The sequence below is a fragment of the Corvus cornix genome, chromosome 2, assembly GCF_000738735.6.
Source record: "Corvus cornix cornix isolate S_Up_H32 chromosome 2, ASM73873v5, whole genome shotgun sequence".
Taxonomy (NCBI): Eukaryota; Metazoa; Chordata; class Aves; order Passeriformes; family Corvidae; genus Corvus; species Corvus cornix.
The window spans coordinates 54798032-54817054 of NC_046333.1; the positions used below are offsets into that span (position 1 = coordinate 54798032).

A 19023-nucleotide genomic window follows, 5' to 3' on the forward strand; every position below is an offset into this window, starting at 1 on the left:
TCGTTGGCTTCTGAGCACCTCTTCCTGTAGTATGAACACTAGATTATGCATTGTTCTCACTAGCAGAGGCTAAAGCAAAGTGCAGTGCTCCTTCACTAAGCATGCAAGTCATGAAGACATGCTGGATAATGATAGTTGTCAAAATTAAAAACTCCCCTAATTCCTTCTGAATACAAATTCTGAGGATATAGAGATCATCATATTACCAGGTTCAGCCAAAACCAGCCATATAAGCAGCTGTGTTCAATATACACAAGCCTTTCTGCAACAGCAGCAACCTCTGCGAATGAATCACTGATATAAACTAACAAGATACTGAATTAGGTTAGAAATAGATCTCTTAAAGCCAAGTAATTCTACCTCCTGTCCTTAGTAAACTCACCCATTCTATTACCAATGTTAACTCACTCTCTGGAGAGACAGACAAGGGCATGTGCTGCACTTTTGTCATTTCAGAATGAAAAAGAATAAATCTCAACCCCCTGTGCACACGAAGAATGAAAAACTGTACTGCAAAGCTGCCTTCTCTTGCAACATAAGGGCACTAATTTCTCTCAACTTCTTATGATCCATAATAATGTTTATCAGAATAAAAGACTTAATCCTGATAAACAGAGAAAAGCTTCTCCAAAACTCAGCTGTATTACAAAAGGTCAGAGATAAAATAATACTGCAATAAAGAACAGATTTTTCCCTTGTAACTTGACTGCAGCGTAAGTATAGTGGAAAATGGACACAAGATCTGAATGCCTGATGCAAGGCAAAGGCATCAATGACTAAAGCCTTATAGATATTCCATTAAAAATGCTATCTGTGTGAAGATTACTCTTGTAATGTCAGCAAGGTCAGTCATATATTAGATCTTGCTATCTAAGTGCCAGTTTCTAATTTTATTGCTGCCTAAGGGCTACTTATACATTCATGTCCAGGTTTTCCAAACTCTTAAAAGAAAATATACATAACTCATTTCAGTTTCCTCTCCCCAACATTCATTTTCAAATCTACAGAATTTGTAGGGGGATAAAGGCTATTTAATCAGAAAGAAAACTTTATTATTTGATTAAAGCAAGAACTTGCAAGAGGTCTCTAGAAGTATGGTCCCCAGGTTCCACCTCTAAGAATCCAGGCCAGGTCACAAGAGAGGGCACCTTTACCTGGTACCCAGATAAAAATGCTGAAACAAAATAAATTTAGAGATCTCCTACACTCAAGACAGCACTCAAACCCCAAAAATATGAAAAGAGCAACACATGATTTGGGCCATCATATGCAGACACATAGCAGAGACGTGTTCTTCCCTTAGTATTTATTATCTGGATTCTGACACAGAGCCTTCCCCACTCTGGACACTGATACATACTTTGAATAGCAATTCTCCTTGGCTCCTGATTGTATCTGTTTTCAACAGTTTTAGTGCTTCTGCAAAACATTTCCTAGATTTGTGCTCCACAGTACAACGCTGTGTTACCACTTGAAAAGGCAAGAGAAACAGATGAGGAAGCCATTTGCTGAGTTGTCCTCTCCAGCTTGGCTGAGCAATGCTATCAAAGAAAATTAGGCTGCAGGTAGCAAATGTTCAATTTCAAGTCTCTTGCCCTGGGAGACAGAACACAAGTGGCTATGCTCATGTAGTGGAGGCTGGAGAGCACAGGAAATGACTCTGTGTTTCAAGGAACACTACTGATTTGTTCTTTGTCTCTTCCTGGCACCTGAAGAATGTCATCAGATCAAAATGAAAGTGAGTGAACAGTAAAGATGTAATCTGGACCTGCAATTTAGCCAGTTTCCATGGCAATAACATCAAAAAAGAAAGAAATAGACTATTTGAAGATTAGCAACCCAAAAATGATATTGAATAGCCTGTGCTGTCATCCTGACTAGAAAATTAAAGCTAATCTGTTGTGATGAACAGACATTGCGTACGACATTCCTTGATCGTATGGGGGAGCATCATAATTACGCTTGTTCTCAGTGAGGATTTTGAAATGCCACTGGATCTCAGCAGAAACGTGGTTGCCAGTCTTTTTCCAGCTAATGCATGAGTTCCTCCTCCAGACACTTCCTCAGGAGGAAAAGGATTAGGTGTTGTTGCTCTTCTTTTTTCTTTCTTACTTCTTCATAAGAGAAAAGTGCAATGGCTTGACTTCAAGTCACCCAGAGACAGAGGCAGAGGAGGTAATGCCACAGACCCTGAGGACAAGTGTATGGCCTAGGAGTCAGCAGTCAGGCAGAGGTGCTCCCACTCTGGACCCTTCCAGAGAGCACAAGCTGGTCAAGTTTCCCCAACTGGATTCAATGGATTTTGGCACAGGTCTATGTAGAAGAGATGCAAAACATCTTAGTTGAACATTTTTATGGGGGAAAGAGAGGAGCATTAGACTAAGCAGGTAAAAGCAGTGGTCCCTAGCAGTCTCCAGTCCTGCAGACTCCTCCCATGGGTGAAGGGAGTGACACAGGCATAGCAAGGAGCCCTGGAAACTCACTGAACAGCACAGTCAGGGCTAAGCCAGACCAGTCCGTTTCCCCCACCCAGACTGCACTGACACTATTTTACTCAGAACTACCCAACACTGTTTCAGAGCCAGTTGCTGTATCAGTCTCCCACACAGTGGCAAACAATAGCCCTGTGTCATGGTCCATCCCCCTTTTACATGTTCAGCGCACAACAGCTGACCCTGGCTGACTGAAGGATAAAAAGCTGTATCACCAAATAGCAGATTGTTCTAAAGCAGCACAAAGGGAATGAGGGCTGTTAGATGTTGCACTAAGAAGTCAAGGTACAGCTGTTATTACCTCTCTTTAAACTGATCTGCTTTCACTCTCCTCCTTTGGATAGGCATCTCAATAACCTATTTTTTCTCAAATTCAAGACAGTATTAATGCTGGTGCTGTTTCAGCTCTTACTACTGAAAGAATACCAGATAATTTTGACACATCATCTTTTAATAACCTGTAGAAAGAAACCAACAAGAGGAAGAGCCCCAGATGTCATATATTTACTAAAGGACTGGATAATAAAACAACACTTATCTCTTCTGAACTCAAGTCCAAAGCATTAGGAAGATGTTCAAAGCACAGTTCCAAGAGGACAAAGAACCATTGCAAAATTTAAGGTGGGAGGAATTTGAACAGAAGCATTCCCTTTTTTGTAGCATTGTTATTATTACCATGGAAAAACAGGCACTGCCATATGTTACAATGCTCTGTGTAACCTTACTTCCAGAAGATTTTATTCTGATTGCATAATGTCAATTATGTAGATTAAAAATGTGGAAAAGACTAAAATAAGCCACTTGAAACCTGTTGGAAAATTCCCAACATCAGAATGCATTAATGAAGCATAGAATCTGACATCCAAAACTGTCTGGAATCTGTGAGAACTTCACAGCTGATTTAAGCAACTTCGGGTCTGGCCTTAGCAGCAGTGTACGAAACATGTAAGGCATCAGTTCCAATACATACACTTAGTAATTTGCCATCATAAAATGATATTTAATATTTGTAATCATGGTCATAGTGCAACAGAACTTGGCTCTGGGTAAGTGCCCCAATCCAACACTTTTCATGTGCAACATACTGATAGCTTAGTTCTGCCTCTGCTTCCCTGCAGCCAAAATCAAATCCTTCCTCATCTGTTGCTGATGCTGCAGAATAAGTGTTCTGCATTACTTCTTTTCTCCCCCCACTCCCCTTTCCCAGGTCAAGAGCAACCAGGCCTGAAAATCCATGCATTTGAAAAAAAGGCTACTCACAGGAATAACAGCAAACTCTGCTCTCCCAGGGTTTCTTGCAGGGCAGAAACCTCTGTGCAGCCTTGCAAATCACACCTTCAAGCAGAACTGAAGGAAAGCAAACACCATATTCTGGCATCTCCTGTCACCAAGAGCTATTGTGCTCTCCAGACCAGGAGAAAACTGCACTGACAGTGTACTGAGACCCAAGGTATCTGCTGAACTGAGATATCCATATGTGTCCCTAATGAAACACCATTAGATCTGACAGGCCCCAAACCAAGCATCTCCCCTTGCAGCAACAACAATGTCCTAAAATGACCCTTCATATGGTAAATAGCAGTGCCCTCCTACCCCTAAAATTCAGTGATAGACTGTGCCATGACTCCACAGACTAGGCTGTGCCAGGGTTTTTCAGTGATCAAAGGCCAGCCCACTAAGCGGAGCACAGACTGTTACTAAACTGAAGCAAAGAGACCTGAAATGAAGGTGGGACTCACACAGAGCATATGGACTCTCCTATCCTGCAGGAAATCTCAAGGTACCTTTGCTTACCAGAGCAGTATTTCTAGAATGATGTGTATTTCTCATTCTCCCCATCTATGATAGGAGGGGGTCTTGATGTTGCAGGAGGTATTTACACAATCTTCAGGCTAAAGGAGGGGCTCCACCAGTGAAACATTACCATGGACTCTTCCATATAAACAGAAAGGCAGGAGATTGCTCCATGCAGCAGTTCCAAGCACCCAACTTAGACTCCAATTGTGAGTAGGTATTAGAGGTGGTTGGTATCTTTACTGTTCACTCACTTTCACTTTGATCTGCTGAGAAATAGATAAGGAAGCCATCAGCTACTACTTGAGAGCCTGCAGGCTTCAGTCTGCTTCATGCTTTCTTCTCTTCTAACTTCAAATGCAACTAGCAAAAGTAGTGAATTAGGAAATTAGGGAAAAATTAGGCCCAACACAATTCTTGCTTCTGACTTTGATGTAAGGAGGAGCCTCACGTTTAAAACTACAGTTTTAACCCTGGATTACAATTTCCAAAAGATTCAGAACTAAAAACTGCATCTTCACACTGAGGGCACACTGAAAAACACGTTACACCCAAGTTATACAATCTTAAAAAAAACTGGATGCAACAATTGTGAGATGAGACATATTTTAAAATCACCAACAGAATAAAATGCTAAGATGTGTATGAATGCATTTTTCCAATATGATACCAAATATCTTCAGGAAATTGCAATCCAGTGTTATTTGCAATTTCAATGTGTAATCTATCATGTATCTAGACTACTTGTTTTAATGTCTGAATATTGCCAGAATGAATTTAAGGCTGTGTAATTATTTTGCTACTTTGCAGAGTTCTACCTCGTTTGCTGTGTCAGTTACTCCAAAGCTCCTACCTTGCTGCTGATCAAATAGAAAATCTGAACTAAGAAACTGCTGATGAGAAATTACTGCAGATGCTTAAATATAAATGTGTCTACAGATAAGCTGTTTTATTTTTACTCCTTTCACTCTAGATTTTTATAATTTTAATTTTCCCCACTATAATTTTCACTTTCTGATATTTTTGGTACATTTGAGGTGCGTCTCCAAAACAAACTATATCAAAAAAAAAGAAGATTCAAAGCTACTAGTAAGAGATGGAAAAGTACCACTTGCCTCAATGGATGGTTTGCATCTAAGCCACTTTTCTGCTGCCATCTGTGCTCTGTTCTGCAGATCTGTTCCACTTTGAAAGGATTGGCAAAAAGAAAATACCTTCCTTGTGCTACTTGTTTTCTGAAGCACATTATAAGCAAGATGGCTATCAGCAGCTAGGGAGGATTTGTGCATCTTAACAAGACGCTCACTTGTGCTCGTAGAGCAGAAGTCTGCTCTGACTTCACTGTGTGTTCTTTTGCTCAGAGCTGGGTTGCTAATGCTCATCATAAAATAAAATGCCATAATACATTCAGAGAACAAGGAGTTTGGCACCGCTAGTGGAGCACAGCCTGAAGGTTTTGCTTGGGTTTGCATTTACACTTCCAAGCAGGCTGGCACCTCTGACTTCCAGTCTTCACCAATAAAAAGAGCAACTCTGACCTCCCTGAGAGCACAGCACTATCTTTTAGCTGCCTGGCAACCATAAGAGCCCTTTTCAGAATGGCATGAGTTCAAAACACTTTTTTTTTTTTTGAGGTGTATTTATGAAAAATCATGGACAAATAATATTTAAAACACATGTGTATTTCAAAATTCTTCTTGAATCAAGGCTATGCTGCAGAATGGATTTAATAGTTTTCAAAAACCACTTGACTTTTAAATCAGGATGAACAATTCTGGCAAGCCTGCAATGATAAAGACCAACACCTTGCTGATGCCCATTTCACAGAATTCCACTAATTAAATGAGCAGTTTTATTCACTCAAGCTGCTGAATTTATCTGCTATATTTAAAGTCTGTCCTTTGATTCAGGTCTACATTACAGATCTCGTGTCAATGTCATACTCGCACTTTTTATTCTATAGCTACAGAAATCTTAGTTTGCAAATTTATGCTGGTTTACCAGGAGGGTCACTGTGGGCAGCAGCCTGGATCTCTGAGGACAGAAGGTCAAATAGTTAGAACTGACACAGATTTACTCTGAGTGCCAGATACCAAAATGGTCATTTTGAAAGTGCAGTAATAAAAAACAGGCTCAGGGGGAAGGCACAGGTTCTTTTATTCCTTTAGCAAACCCTGAAAATTCTTTTTTCAAACTCTGTTTTTGTCTTAGTTTTATAGTAAGAGTAAGTCTATGCAATAAAACAGAACTCAAATGATCAAAAATGTAAAGAAAGAACTTGGCAGGAGAAGTTTTGCATACTATCAGCTCGTGCAAGTGCTTGAAAGGAACTGCAGTACTCACATTAGGAGTCTTTGATCCAGACTCCATGGATATGCATATGAGAAAAGTTTTCTCATAAACTTCAAGGGGCTTTTGGTACAATTGCATAAAAGACAAAATCACATTTAATAGTCAAATCTAGGAAAGGCAATCCATAACCTTTGAGAGGACTCAAAGAGGTAACATGAAAGTTTGAACCTACAACTTTTAGGTCTGGTATTATTCAGCTGAAGAAGTAGGAAGATTTCAGCAAATTTTCAATTTTGCTTTGATGCTAAAATCCAGTAACTACTAGCTGGAAGAAGAGCTAGTGTTTCCCTTCCTTTACACCATTTATTTTGTGGTAGAAAAAGCAAAATCATTCCAAAAGGGGGTGAGATTTTTGCTACAACTAGGGTTGAAACAAGAACTCACTGTATGAGAGTTATCAAAAATTTTTCACATTAACAGTCAAAAATGTCAAAAGTTCTTGTGACCCAATGATCTGACTTTAATAGACCAGCTCAGAAATTATTCTCTGAGTTTGAACTATTACAGTAAATAAGTACATCTAAAATTTATGAATCAGAATCAGTTTTAAATGGAAACCCATTCATTTTCATAGGTTCTGCTTATGGAGAATTTTATATGGAATACTATGACTGTTTCAAAGCTCCCTGGGGAAAAAAAAAAAAGAAATTTAGCAGTATCTCACCAGTAGCAGCAATTTCCACTCTATATATTTGAAGTAAAATCCTAAAAATTGCATTACCAAAATAGTTACTCATAGAATATTTCTATTTTCCCTGATAAAACATAAAATTGTAAATGGGAATTTTCTAAGGGTCTTTTTAATAGGCTAGAGAAGGAGAAAACATCAATATGCACTAACTGTACCAGTTTAACTATGTTAAACAGTTTAACATAGGAGGTGATCTCACAAAATTTAATTAAATCAAGATGAAATTGAGTGCAAGAGAACTGTTTAAGCTGAGCTGGCCTTAGCAAGTAAGTTGTTTTGTTTTACGAGGATTAGTGTTTTAGTCCCTAAAATCATCTGATTGTCTGACTAAATATATGATATGCCTGTAAATAACTGAAGAGAAGTAAGTGTAGCTGGGCTGATAACCTAAATGGTTAAGTGGGGCTTTATACATTAATATTATTTTCTTCTGGATGCAGCTGGGGCTCAGGTTTCCAAGGCATTTTACGAAGCACCCTGGGAATGGCAATCTTTCCTTCTCCTTTGATTTATAGCATGGAGATGCTTGCTAATGAGAAAAATAATCAAAGATCTGGAGGACTGAACTCTATCAATCCTTTAGGAAGGAAAGCATGAAAATCCTTAATGATGCCACAGGCTCACACGCTAAAAGGACTGCAGATGATTCTAATTAATATGGACCACTTAGACTTTGTAACTGGCACGCACCAAAACAACACTCCCTCCTTTCTAGGTCAGATATACAGACACTTGAAAGCAACTGCCAAATATCAGTCCCTAAGGTGTCTGCTTTTGTTTATAGGCTAAGAAAACCCAACCAACTGGCAGGGAGAGGCTTTAGATATTTAGGGCTAAATATCCATTGAATGTAAAGAAGAAGGATTGTGGTTTTTCTTTGCAGGGACAAAAGGAGGGAAGACAATGTAAGAAATCTGCCATCCTCCAGCCTTGCATCCTAACATCTGCAGGGCAAGCCGTGATGTGCAAACAGCTCGACACAGCCACTCGTTACTACCCTGTAAACAGGCTGATGCTGGGAAGTGTGAGAGATCACAGCATCTCTTTAAAAAGCAGCAGAGTTCCTAGGCCAGAGACAGCAGAGACAGCCGGGGTTCCCCCAGGCAAGGGCAGGAGCCTGACACTGTCACTGCTTCACAGAAACCATCCCCATTCAGGTCAAGAAGGCTTAAGGCACAATTTGGCCCCTAAATCTGCTGGAAACTTTAAAATGAAATGTGTGCCAAGAGATCCTGACGATGGAGTCATGGCAAATTAAATGGGAAAAAATTTAACAGCTGGGCATTATTAATTTCTGTCCTACCATATAATGCTGCACATCCCATACCAAGCCCAAAGCCACCAAAACCGAGTGGCAATACAGCATCCCAGAGGGTATCCCATTTATCTCTAGCCACCAAGCAGAAAACTTCTCTTGACTCTGCACTGTGAAAGACTACACAACAGTCCCGAGGGTTACAATCCCTCTTTTTCTGAATGAAACACCATGCAAGCGAAGTTTGCCGTGAAGTAATTTTCCCTCAGTCTTTCCTGTAGCTCCCTCAGAGTCTTTACATTGTTCTGTGCTTCCCTTTGGGTCAGCCCATTTATGAAATAAGTATGCCACTAAAGCAGCCATTTAGAAAGCATTTTGTACATATATATTGATCTTACAGAAAAGCTCCATAAAGAAAATAATCCACTACTACTAACTGTTACAGCTGCTACTCCTGAAGCAATACATCCCAGGCCCACTTGTCCTTGCACAAGTGAAGAAGGATCCCTGTCATTTCTGAATGTGGTAACACAATGAAACGCTGGTAATGCAAAGCTGAGTGGCAGTGATGAAACAGCATCATTGCACAGAACCTGTCAAATGCATTTACTTAATGATAAAGTAACTAAGCCCGAGGCAATACGGTTCTGTTGGCAGTGGTTTTAGCAGTTATTATAGAAACATGGTTTTGCCAATGTCTGTGAGAGATGTTTCCTGCAGCTAAAGAGAAGATAGGAAATACGTCTTCTTCTTTTGCCTTCTCTATCTGTCTAATTAAACAGCAAAGTAGACACTTAAAAGGGAGAATGGCATTCTGATACCTTTTTTCAGATTGTTGATGTGTTATATTACTGTTCTAGGTAAGAAGCTGTTTGAAAATAAAAGCTGAGTTGCCAAGTCTGATTTTTCAGGAAAAAAGCACAGAACCCAAGAACCCAAACACTTTGATGACATGTAGATGTACTCATGAGCGATCATCAAACAAAAAGTATCTTTTTGATTTTAAATATTATGTGGTAAGAACACACTGGAGTAGAGGCATCTTTTTTTCTTGACTGACAGTGAGCAAGATTAAATACCAAACTGTAAAATAATGACATGCTTTGACTCATTTGGTGCCCAGATGCTCCAGAGCTACCTCCTTCCTTTTGATTGTGTATCTGAAAAGTAAGAAATATTTGTGTTTGACAGACACACATGAAGTAATGTGGGATTAACACAAGACTGGTGTGTGTGTTTAGATGCTGCATTATAAATCAGAACACCTATTATTTATACAAAAATGAGTAAACAATATGCTGCAGAGAAAAAGGACTGGAATGATATCTGCTTCTCCTGGCACCAGGCCAATAAAATCTCGGGGTGAACATCAACACAGTGAAAGAAAACATATCCTAGTGTATTTCTTTTTATAACAACATGGCTCAAAGTGGCCATGGTAGATGAAAGCAACACAAGATCACATCTGATGAAAAGATACACGAATGCAGACTAATACTGTCAGCAAACTTCCAAACAGAATGAGAGAGAAGAAGACATGCTCTTGACTCTCTATCAGCAAGGACATCCAACCTAATGTGACAGCTGCTACTATATTCTCTGGAATACGACTGGGAACATTCAGAGGTCACAGTGACTGTAAGATGAACTGATGTAGTGGACAAAAAATCATGCCATGAGCCAAAGCCAAAGGCGATACTGCTCCTCAGAGAAAAGTGCTCCAGCATTGCAGACGGCTGTTCTATTTCTAGGATTGCTCACGTAATGTATTTTATGTAGAATTAAAAAAGTAGTGATGATGAGACAATCAGGATTCCAGAGTAATCTAACTTCTCCAGCATATTACTGCTACAAAATCTCTTTGAGAAATCCAGTTTCCCTTTATTTTTTGTTTTCTTTGCTACCTAATGCAATGCTTAAACTCATTCTCACAGGAATTTTCATTAAATATTTAGAGCTTCATCCAAACAAGGACTAACCCTGCTTTACTGCAAGTACATTTCATACACTGAAGGAAGCTAATGGATTTCAGTGCATAAAACCCATCCCAAAATCTATGATATATCAAAGGAACAACAACATAAATCAGGTAGGAATCATTTAAACTAAGTATTACATAGTGCCCTAATCCAAGTAAGAACAATAATTACAGAAAGAGTAGCTGTAGCCTGACAAATCTGCAGAGTCCAATGGGCTATCAGAGAAATAGTACAAAATAATCCATCTTACATTATTTTACAGCAAATAAAGCACCATTTTGAAATAATTATCATCTGAAAGAAGCCACCAGAAGATGAATCCCTTTGCCTTTATGGGAGCCCACAAAATAATCAGGTACCTAAACTTAGGCACAGCAAAATACACAAGTTAGAAAGCAAAAGAGCACAGATAAAATTCTTGCAGAAAGAAGGGCAACCATTAACCTTTACACATCCAAGACAGCTGAGCCTGGTACAGTTCACTGAGCAGATGGAAGGCAGGAAACCTTACACCCAGCCTAATGGGATTCTCATGTTCCCCAATGCACAGCAGGAAGTGCTGCACACACACTGGACACACACACACACAGAGTCCACAATAAATGAGATGCTACTGTGCAAACCTACTACTGTAGGATGGTGAAGCTAGCTGAGAACATGTAGGATGTTCCCAGCTAGGAACATAAAGGAGCAGTGAAGGATACAGGGCAAAATGGGCCACACAGGTAAATCACACCTTGGTCCACAAATGGAACTCCTCCCAGATGCCACATGCCAGGGCGAACCCAGGATCCCCTGTGGGTTATATAGGCATACACACCAATGCAGGCTGGTGTGAGCACTGAAAGCTACCCAGCCACAGCAGCACATCCTCCCAGCATGGATATACTTCTGCTCTCTTACGCTGAGCCGACATGCAAAGCCCAGACTGACCCTACCTGAGCAAGGACACAAAGTCTTTCCAGGGAGCTGCTCAGGCCACAAAACCTTATACTGCACTGCCAGTCTCTGAGGCACTGTACAAAGTTTGTTCTTGTGCACTTCCTCAGACAACATAAATCCAGAGTTCATGGCCATGAGTGCTGAGAAGATGAGATTTACGAATGCCTAAGGTAGCAGAACATGCCTCTCATGGGCATGTTTCATGGTGGCCCTACCATAATAGTTAGCATGTTCTCTAGCACCCTAGGGTAGCAGAAGTTCAGAGGATCCACCAGGGAGATGCATACAGTTATCACAAAGCAGTTTTGTATTAATAGAGGTGAATTTGTGCTTCACACTATGCTACAGCACAAGAGCTCTCAACAAATGCCTTTACCTCAGCCCTTTTCTTCTCATGCATTCAAATCTACATTGCAGTTGTGCCTGTCTATATAAGCTGACCATCAACAAGAGGACACTGGGAATCATCACAATGCTTACAGAATACTAAACAAACCAAAACACTTATCCCGAAAGAGCCAAACATACCCTATTCCAAGGAGAATCTTCATGCAATCCTGCAATACTGTCTAATGGAAAATGAGTCATGTCTGAATACATCATATAAGAAAGTTCTGTGAACCAATGACCCATCAATTAAGAGATGGGTATCTGCTCAGGCTATGATGTAATTTTTCGGTCCTATCTGTGTAGCACTAGCAACACAGGCAACAATAAAGCAAAGTGGGATGTGCAAAGCAATGTGGAGATAGGTAAGCTGCTCTCTGAGCAACAACTGGGCTCCAATGAATTGTTCTGTGTAGCCTGGTAACTACAAGCAGCATCAGAATCAAGTATAACACACCTCTGCCTACCCAGGAATGATTCCCAAGACCACAAAAAAGAAAAAAAATTGGCTCTCCTGTCCAACTGAAAGCATTCAGTCAGCAGTTTCAAATGTTATCCATCTAATATCTGCTTATTCTTACAGTTGCCATCATGGCTCAGAGGGAAGCTGGAATGCTGCTGAAACCTAATGTTTTCCCCAGTGAAAAGGTTCTGACAAATAGCAAAATGGTACTAAAGATAAAGCACAAAAAAATCCCCATAGAAACGCGGCATGCAGAAGACAGAAATGGTTCCAGAATTTAGTGGTATTACAAAGTCCACCCTATCTCTTCTAATACACTGAATGGCATCAGAGAAAAGACAACGCTGCTCTGGTTATTGTGCTGGAGATAATGGACAATGGTCCTGATGGATAGCAGCACTACTAGTCTGTAGGTCGCATGGCAGAAGTGACTATTGTGTCCATGCAGCTTTTCTTCCTGTGCAACAAAAGGGCCGTACAACTGTAATGAATGAATTATTGTTTGACCTATTATCTGCTAGTTTGCCAGGCACATTGTCCTGAATGAGTGATGGCCTGTGATAGAAGACCCCACAGAGTCTTTAGGTAAATTGTTTTAGCGATAATTTGTCTCACTATTGAATTTTAAAGTTTTTCTGTTTTATATTTTTCCAGCTTCAATACCAAACACTTTGCTGCTTTCACCTTTTCTGCTGGAGGAGCCTGTTTGCTCACTGTTAACTATTACACTTGCTAAGCAAGTTACCAGTCAGTTTTCATCTTGCAAAGTAAGACTCAGTGAGGTCTGTGGTTCCAGGACTACAACTACTGAACAGTGCTCAAACACTCCAGTTTATCAATTTTCTTTCCTGAAAAGCAGATGCCATAAGCCTGTGTTTCTGGCTGAACTCCATTCACTGTTGTATAAGAAATCACAGATGCTTGCTGATCAAAGCATATCTCAAATATACTTGGTGATACTGGGACCAACGGATTAAGTCTGACAACTGCCAGAAGAACCAACAACTCAAAGAAGTATGAACACAACCTAGTTCTGTACCAGAATCTGCTCCCTCTTATGGGAACACATGAAGATCTCCTGCATTCTTCAAAGCTTTCAACAGAGCCTCTCACCTGTAACGAGCCGAAATCTGTGTCTTCACAGCTTTTTTTTTTTTTTTTTAAATATCCATCATCTTCCTCTGGGGAACACTTCAGCAATGAGCAATCAGACTGCCCGCAGGATTTCTGCCAGGCTGTGTGAGCTCATCATTTCTGCAGCAGTTAGCAGCAACAACGACGGACAAGCTGTGATCACCGAGATGGGGGCATTAGCAGCTTTGAAACTAATCTGCTCTCCTCTAAAGCCTGGCCTCAGCCTAGTACAGAAAATTCACAGCAGAATAAGGAAAAGGGAAAGATCTAACAAGCATGATGGCATGACAGGGGATCCAGCAAAAGTATCCTCTCTATCACGGAGAGTGAAATGGAAAGATACATTAAAATGAAGCAGGATAACCTTGTTTATACAGAAAAACAGGCAATAATATATGCAGTAGTCAAAATAAGTTAGATGTATGGTCTGGCCACCTCTCAGAGAAAACAGCTGAGGTGGTTTCATCCTGTTTACCCACCATGATGACAGTACTACCAACATCTTTCTCACCAAGTCTGACCACTCTATCACACATGCAGGCTTGAGTGCACCTGTTCACACAAACACTGAGCACATCTACCTGCACCCAGTGACACTATTTTGACTAACTGCCACTCAATACTATCCACTGGTTACAGACATTCCCTGGGGCCTGGATCAGACATTACCATATTTCCATTACCACAAACCAATCGCTCCAGGCAAACATCTGCAAGCAGCCTTCCTGGCACACAGCACAGCCCTTTCAAAGCCTGAGAAGATGCCAAGCAAACTGGTAGAATATAAGCAAGGTCTCAGGATTCCCACTGAATTCCTAGTATGGCCACAAGAAGCCAGAAAATGGATCCAAAATGAAAGGCCACAATGCAGTGCGTCATGAGCTCAGAAGAAGGGGACACACTCCATTCTCCTCTGAAAGGACACGTGGTCATGTGCTTTCACTGCTCGTTGCTGACAGAGAGCCAAAGTGCTAGCATGGGTCACAGCCAAATAAATTCTTCCAACAGCCTTTTTACCTTAATGGTAAAAAAGTTACACCACTAAGGTTCAGAGGAAAAGCAGGAATTTAGAAGTCTCCACACACCTTTGTCAGAGCTTCCCATAGGACTGTGGTAAATTAGCTCATCCTGAACAGCAGGCTATACTTTGCTTAAAAACGATTTTTGTTCTACTCAGAGTACTTTGACTTGCTGAAATCTACTGCATTTACTTATGAAGACAGCATTACACTATTTACTGTGTTTTAAACTGCTACATCTCACAAGCTAGGACTTTTAACTTAACATAATCCATTTCTTCTAGAGGGCAGACCTGGGAGCAGGGCTGAGCTGATTTAATAGCAGCTGTGCAGCATCCACACCACAAGGGAGAGTGTCTGCATCTGGCTGAAAGGGACCCAGCATACCTTCTGCTTATGGAAGTGTGATTTTTCTAAGCAGAAGGCTGGTGTGGCATGAAATCTGGTGACCTGAAGCTCTGTCACATGACAGTCTGTGTCTGGAGAGATATGATGTCTACTGAGCACGGCTAACTACAGAAAGCAATCACTGTGCTTTCAAGCCATTAGCAGAGTCTTGGCTCACAGACTTGGATGAGCTGGCAGCTCAGCTCTATGCTGAATTAGTGTCATACAAAAAGAGCTATTAGGATCCATCTTTTATACTCCTCAAAATATACATATACTTCTCAAAATATAGCTGCTTGCACCTCTTCTTGCTTGAACATACCCTTCTTTACCAGCAGCATCCCCACATTCTCCTTTCTTTTCTATTCCAGAGAAGGAATTGGTTTGGGATTGCCACTTCATTTTTTATTTCCACCATGGAAACAAAAATAAGATTACTCGTTTCCATCCCTCACACACATTCCACCTTCCAACAAGAACAGAGCCCCTTCCCTTCCACTGTGCATGAAACTCTCCAGAGTTTCTAAGGCAGAATTGCCAGTGGGTCCTGGGATGTTTCAGCCTGCTCCTGTCCAAGCTCTTCTCTGCCACTGTCAGCGTCACACACTGCCAAGAGCAGCCACAGGAACCTGAGGTAACCTGGTGTTACACGGGGGAGGAATTCCAAGGGGACTGGTTATGTGAACAAAGATAACTCAACATGAATAACAGGTTCTATCCCTGGGCATATCCCCCTGATTTTAGTGTATTTCCAAACAGCATGAGAGCTTTCTGTAAGCCATTTTAAAAGTGAAAATTCAGCTCTTGCTTCCACTATAAGGTTTGAGGCTCAGAGTTTAAGATCCACTTGCTGCATGTATTTATTTACCTCAGATCTGAGACCAGTATGACACTGAACCGTGCCATAAATCAAATCCCTCCTGATGGGAGAGAACTTTCTAAAAGTCCTTGCAAGGAGTTTCAAAGATAAACCGAGACTTTTCCTGGAGTTTCAATGCTGCTGGATAGCTGTTTATTAAGTCTTATCAGAGGAACAGAGCCACTAGCGTGACCCAGGTACAGCATAGAGCACAGAACGCAGGAGAGAAGTCTCTCATTATCAAGATTTACACAGCCTTTTAAAGATAATTTAACCAATGGTTACTAAAAATGTATATTGTTTTCATTTTCCTACCAATTATTCAGTAACACAGGCAGGAACTGCGGAATTCTCTATCCAATCATTCCAAACTACTTTTACTGCAGAACATGGAGTAGTAGAAGGAGGAGAAGAAGGTTTAGAGAACAACAACAATCCTCCATTTTGATATTTTTTACTCTTATCTATTTACTACAAAGAGAAGCCCAAGACCTCTAAATTTTTCACCCTGTGACAATCTTACATAGTAGTCTATCACCTAATTCACACCACTGTATTTTCTAGTTCTTGTCTGATCATTGGTAATTTTTTCCAAGGTTGGAGGTTAAAACAGTGTTGTTCAGGGAGGTAAGAACCCTTAAAAACAGGCAGAGAAATCCCCTCGGCACTCTGGGCTCCTACGCCAGTATTACTGGATGGTAACACACAGCGGACAATGCAGAAACAAAAATACACATTTGATACAGCATGTTCTTATTTACAGCAGAAAAGGAAAAAATGGAGAAGTAAGAGCAAAGTGAAAAAACCTCATATTTATTCAAGTCCATTAACTCTTTGTCTTACCTTCCTATGGGTCCCAGATCCCCTGAATCCTGGCTGCCTGCGTCACTGGGTGTGCTCACTGATTTCGAAGAGGGAGACATAGGGGTTGGGACTAAATAATGAAAATAACAGGTATCCCATGTTAACACATGCAGCGACTGCACTGATGAAGAGCAGTGTCAGACAAATCAAAACCAATGGACCAAAATGATAGTGGATGAATGAGTGGGAGAGTTCGAAATGGTGAAAGCAAATAAGGAAGGAAAGAAAAAGAAAAGGAAGAGAGTCAAGTGAATTTTAATCTTCTGGAAGTGTTACCACTGACATGTATTTAGACAGGACTGAAAGCCCAATGGGAATTTACAGCTAATCAATGGAGAAGATACCTGTGGAAATAAAATAGGACTTGTTTTCTTGAGTCTGGTTTGAAGTTGACTTGCAAAAGATTTTAAAGGTATGAAGAAATATCAGGGGCTTGTCTTGTCAAAAAACTAAGTGAACTCTTCTGGTAAAGTTAAGTAGGCTACAGAACAAGCACACCTTTCAAATTCTGAATTTAAATCAAAAGCCAGTGTCCATCAGATATGCTCCAAGGCTGCAGTGTGGAAATGACATCAAAAATAAAAGCTAAATAAGGAAATCCAGCTAAGTTAAAATCATTTCCCAAAGATGCTGAGAATACACATTAGTTTGCTTGGTGATTGTGTTTTCTTAAGCAATGTAGGTCATACAAAATTTCCATTTTGGGTGGGACATGATTTCAACACTCAAGGAAAAGTTTTCCTTGGTTTAGACACTATTTGCCCAAGCTCTTGAAATGATTTTCTCTTTGGTTTGCCAGGGCTTTTGAAGCATATTTCATGCAAAGGCTGTTTTGTTTCCTGAAACAGGAAAGGAAGTTCATAGCTCAAGGTCAGCCCAAGTTAAAGCTCTTCAGCAAGGAAATAATAAATAAAAGAGTAAAAATACCCTGATTTCTTTTAAAATGGTTTCTCAAAAATATTAAAAATTAAGAGATGGCTCCAGTCAAGATTTAATGCAAGTATTTTTCAAAGCAGCCACATTGAATAAAACACAAAAAGGGGGTTCAATGCAAAAGCAAAGCTTCCCATTTGGTTTAAATCATATCCATTTTCTTTTATAGATTTAACAGAGTAAAACTTTAAAATACTTTGTTATGGTTTACAATGTATAATGACAGACCTGCCAAGAGATTCGGATTTTCCATGTGGTCAAACATTTAATGCAGCTTCCCCCTAGAGATTGTCACAGAAATGACTGCAGCATGAAAAGTGAATTCATCTTTGTGACAGCCCTTTGGCAGGTTACAGGTATGTCTGGTTGTTTACATATTCCATATTCACACTGAGTCCTGGCATCGTGTGAAGGTGGAATTAAAGCCTGCTTTGTATATTAATTGGGAGTGTATGTAAAGGGAACAAAAGAGAACACAATACTATTTTTAACTAAAAGGAATCATCTTATATGTAAATTTACATGTTCTTTTGACAGTGCCAAATACAAAAAAAATTAACTAAGAAAAAAACTAATAATTTGCAACACGAATATATGTGTTTAGTTAATAAAATGATAAGGACATATATATTCATTCTTATATAAAAATGAGTATTTTAAATTTTATACATTAAAAATATATCTGATTTTATCTTGGACCTTATTTTTGTATCATGATATAATTAAAAAAACATATTTTATTATTCATAAAAATAACCTAACCATTACTTGTCAGGCAATTCTTCTGAGAAGTGGTGTCTAAAAGCTTCAGTCACTCTACCATAACTTATAAAAATAGTAATTTTTCTCAATAAATGTTGGTTGATGCAACTAATTAATTCAAATTCCAATTCAGAATGTCACTACCTACTTGCATATGCACCCAGGCATCTGTATAAGGTGCTTTCCTAAATAAAACCTTAACTATTTCATCAAATTTGAAGTTTTTCCTATATATTACTGGCAAGAAAAACTAGAGGCAAAATCCTAGATTCAGTCACAATGAACTTAGTGACAAGGCTTGATAGCTCCAGAGAGGCCAAGATTTCAGCTAAAACGGCGAGAATGATTCCAAATGGAAGGGAAGGGAAGGGAAGGGAAGGGAAGGGAAGGGAAGGGAAGGGAAGGGAAGGGAAGGGAAGGGAAGGGAAGGGAAGGGAAGGGAAGGGAAGGGAAGGGAAGGGAAGGGAAGGGAAGGGAAGGGAAGGGAAGGGAAGGGAAGGGAAGGGAAGGGAAGGGAAGGGAAGGGAAGGGAAGGAAGGGAAGGGAAGGGAAGGGAAGGGAAGGGAAGGGAAGGGAAGGGAAGGGAAGGGAAGGGATTTCTTGCTTTAGCACCATTCAATAAATGAGGCAGATCTTCATCAAGGTAACCCATACTCAAATACTGTATGTATTTTTAAACTGAAGACTTTGGGTTCTAGAACTGAAAACAT

The 19023-nt window shown here is 40.1% G+C and overlaps 1 protein-coding gene across 7 annotated transcripts in view; it reads right to left on the reverse strand.

Annotated features, from left to right (window-relative positions):
* The window catches only part of DYNC1I1 (dynein cytoplasmic 1 intermediate chain 1), a 187491-nt gene that overhangs the window by 148738 nt on the left and 19730 nt on the right, over positions 1–19023 (reverse strand). For 3 of the 7 annotated variants that reach the window (XM_039549986.1, XM_039549984.1, XM_039549982.1), the window contains exon 4: positions 16598–16739. In XM_039549986.1, coding sequence (XP_039405920.1) covers positions 16598–16739 — 142 coding nt within the window. The remainder of the gene's footprint in view (positions 1–16597; positions 16740–19023) is intronic. The other 4 variants (XM_039549989.1, XM_039549987.1, XM_039549988.1 and 1 more) reach the window with 2 other exon arrangements.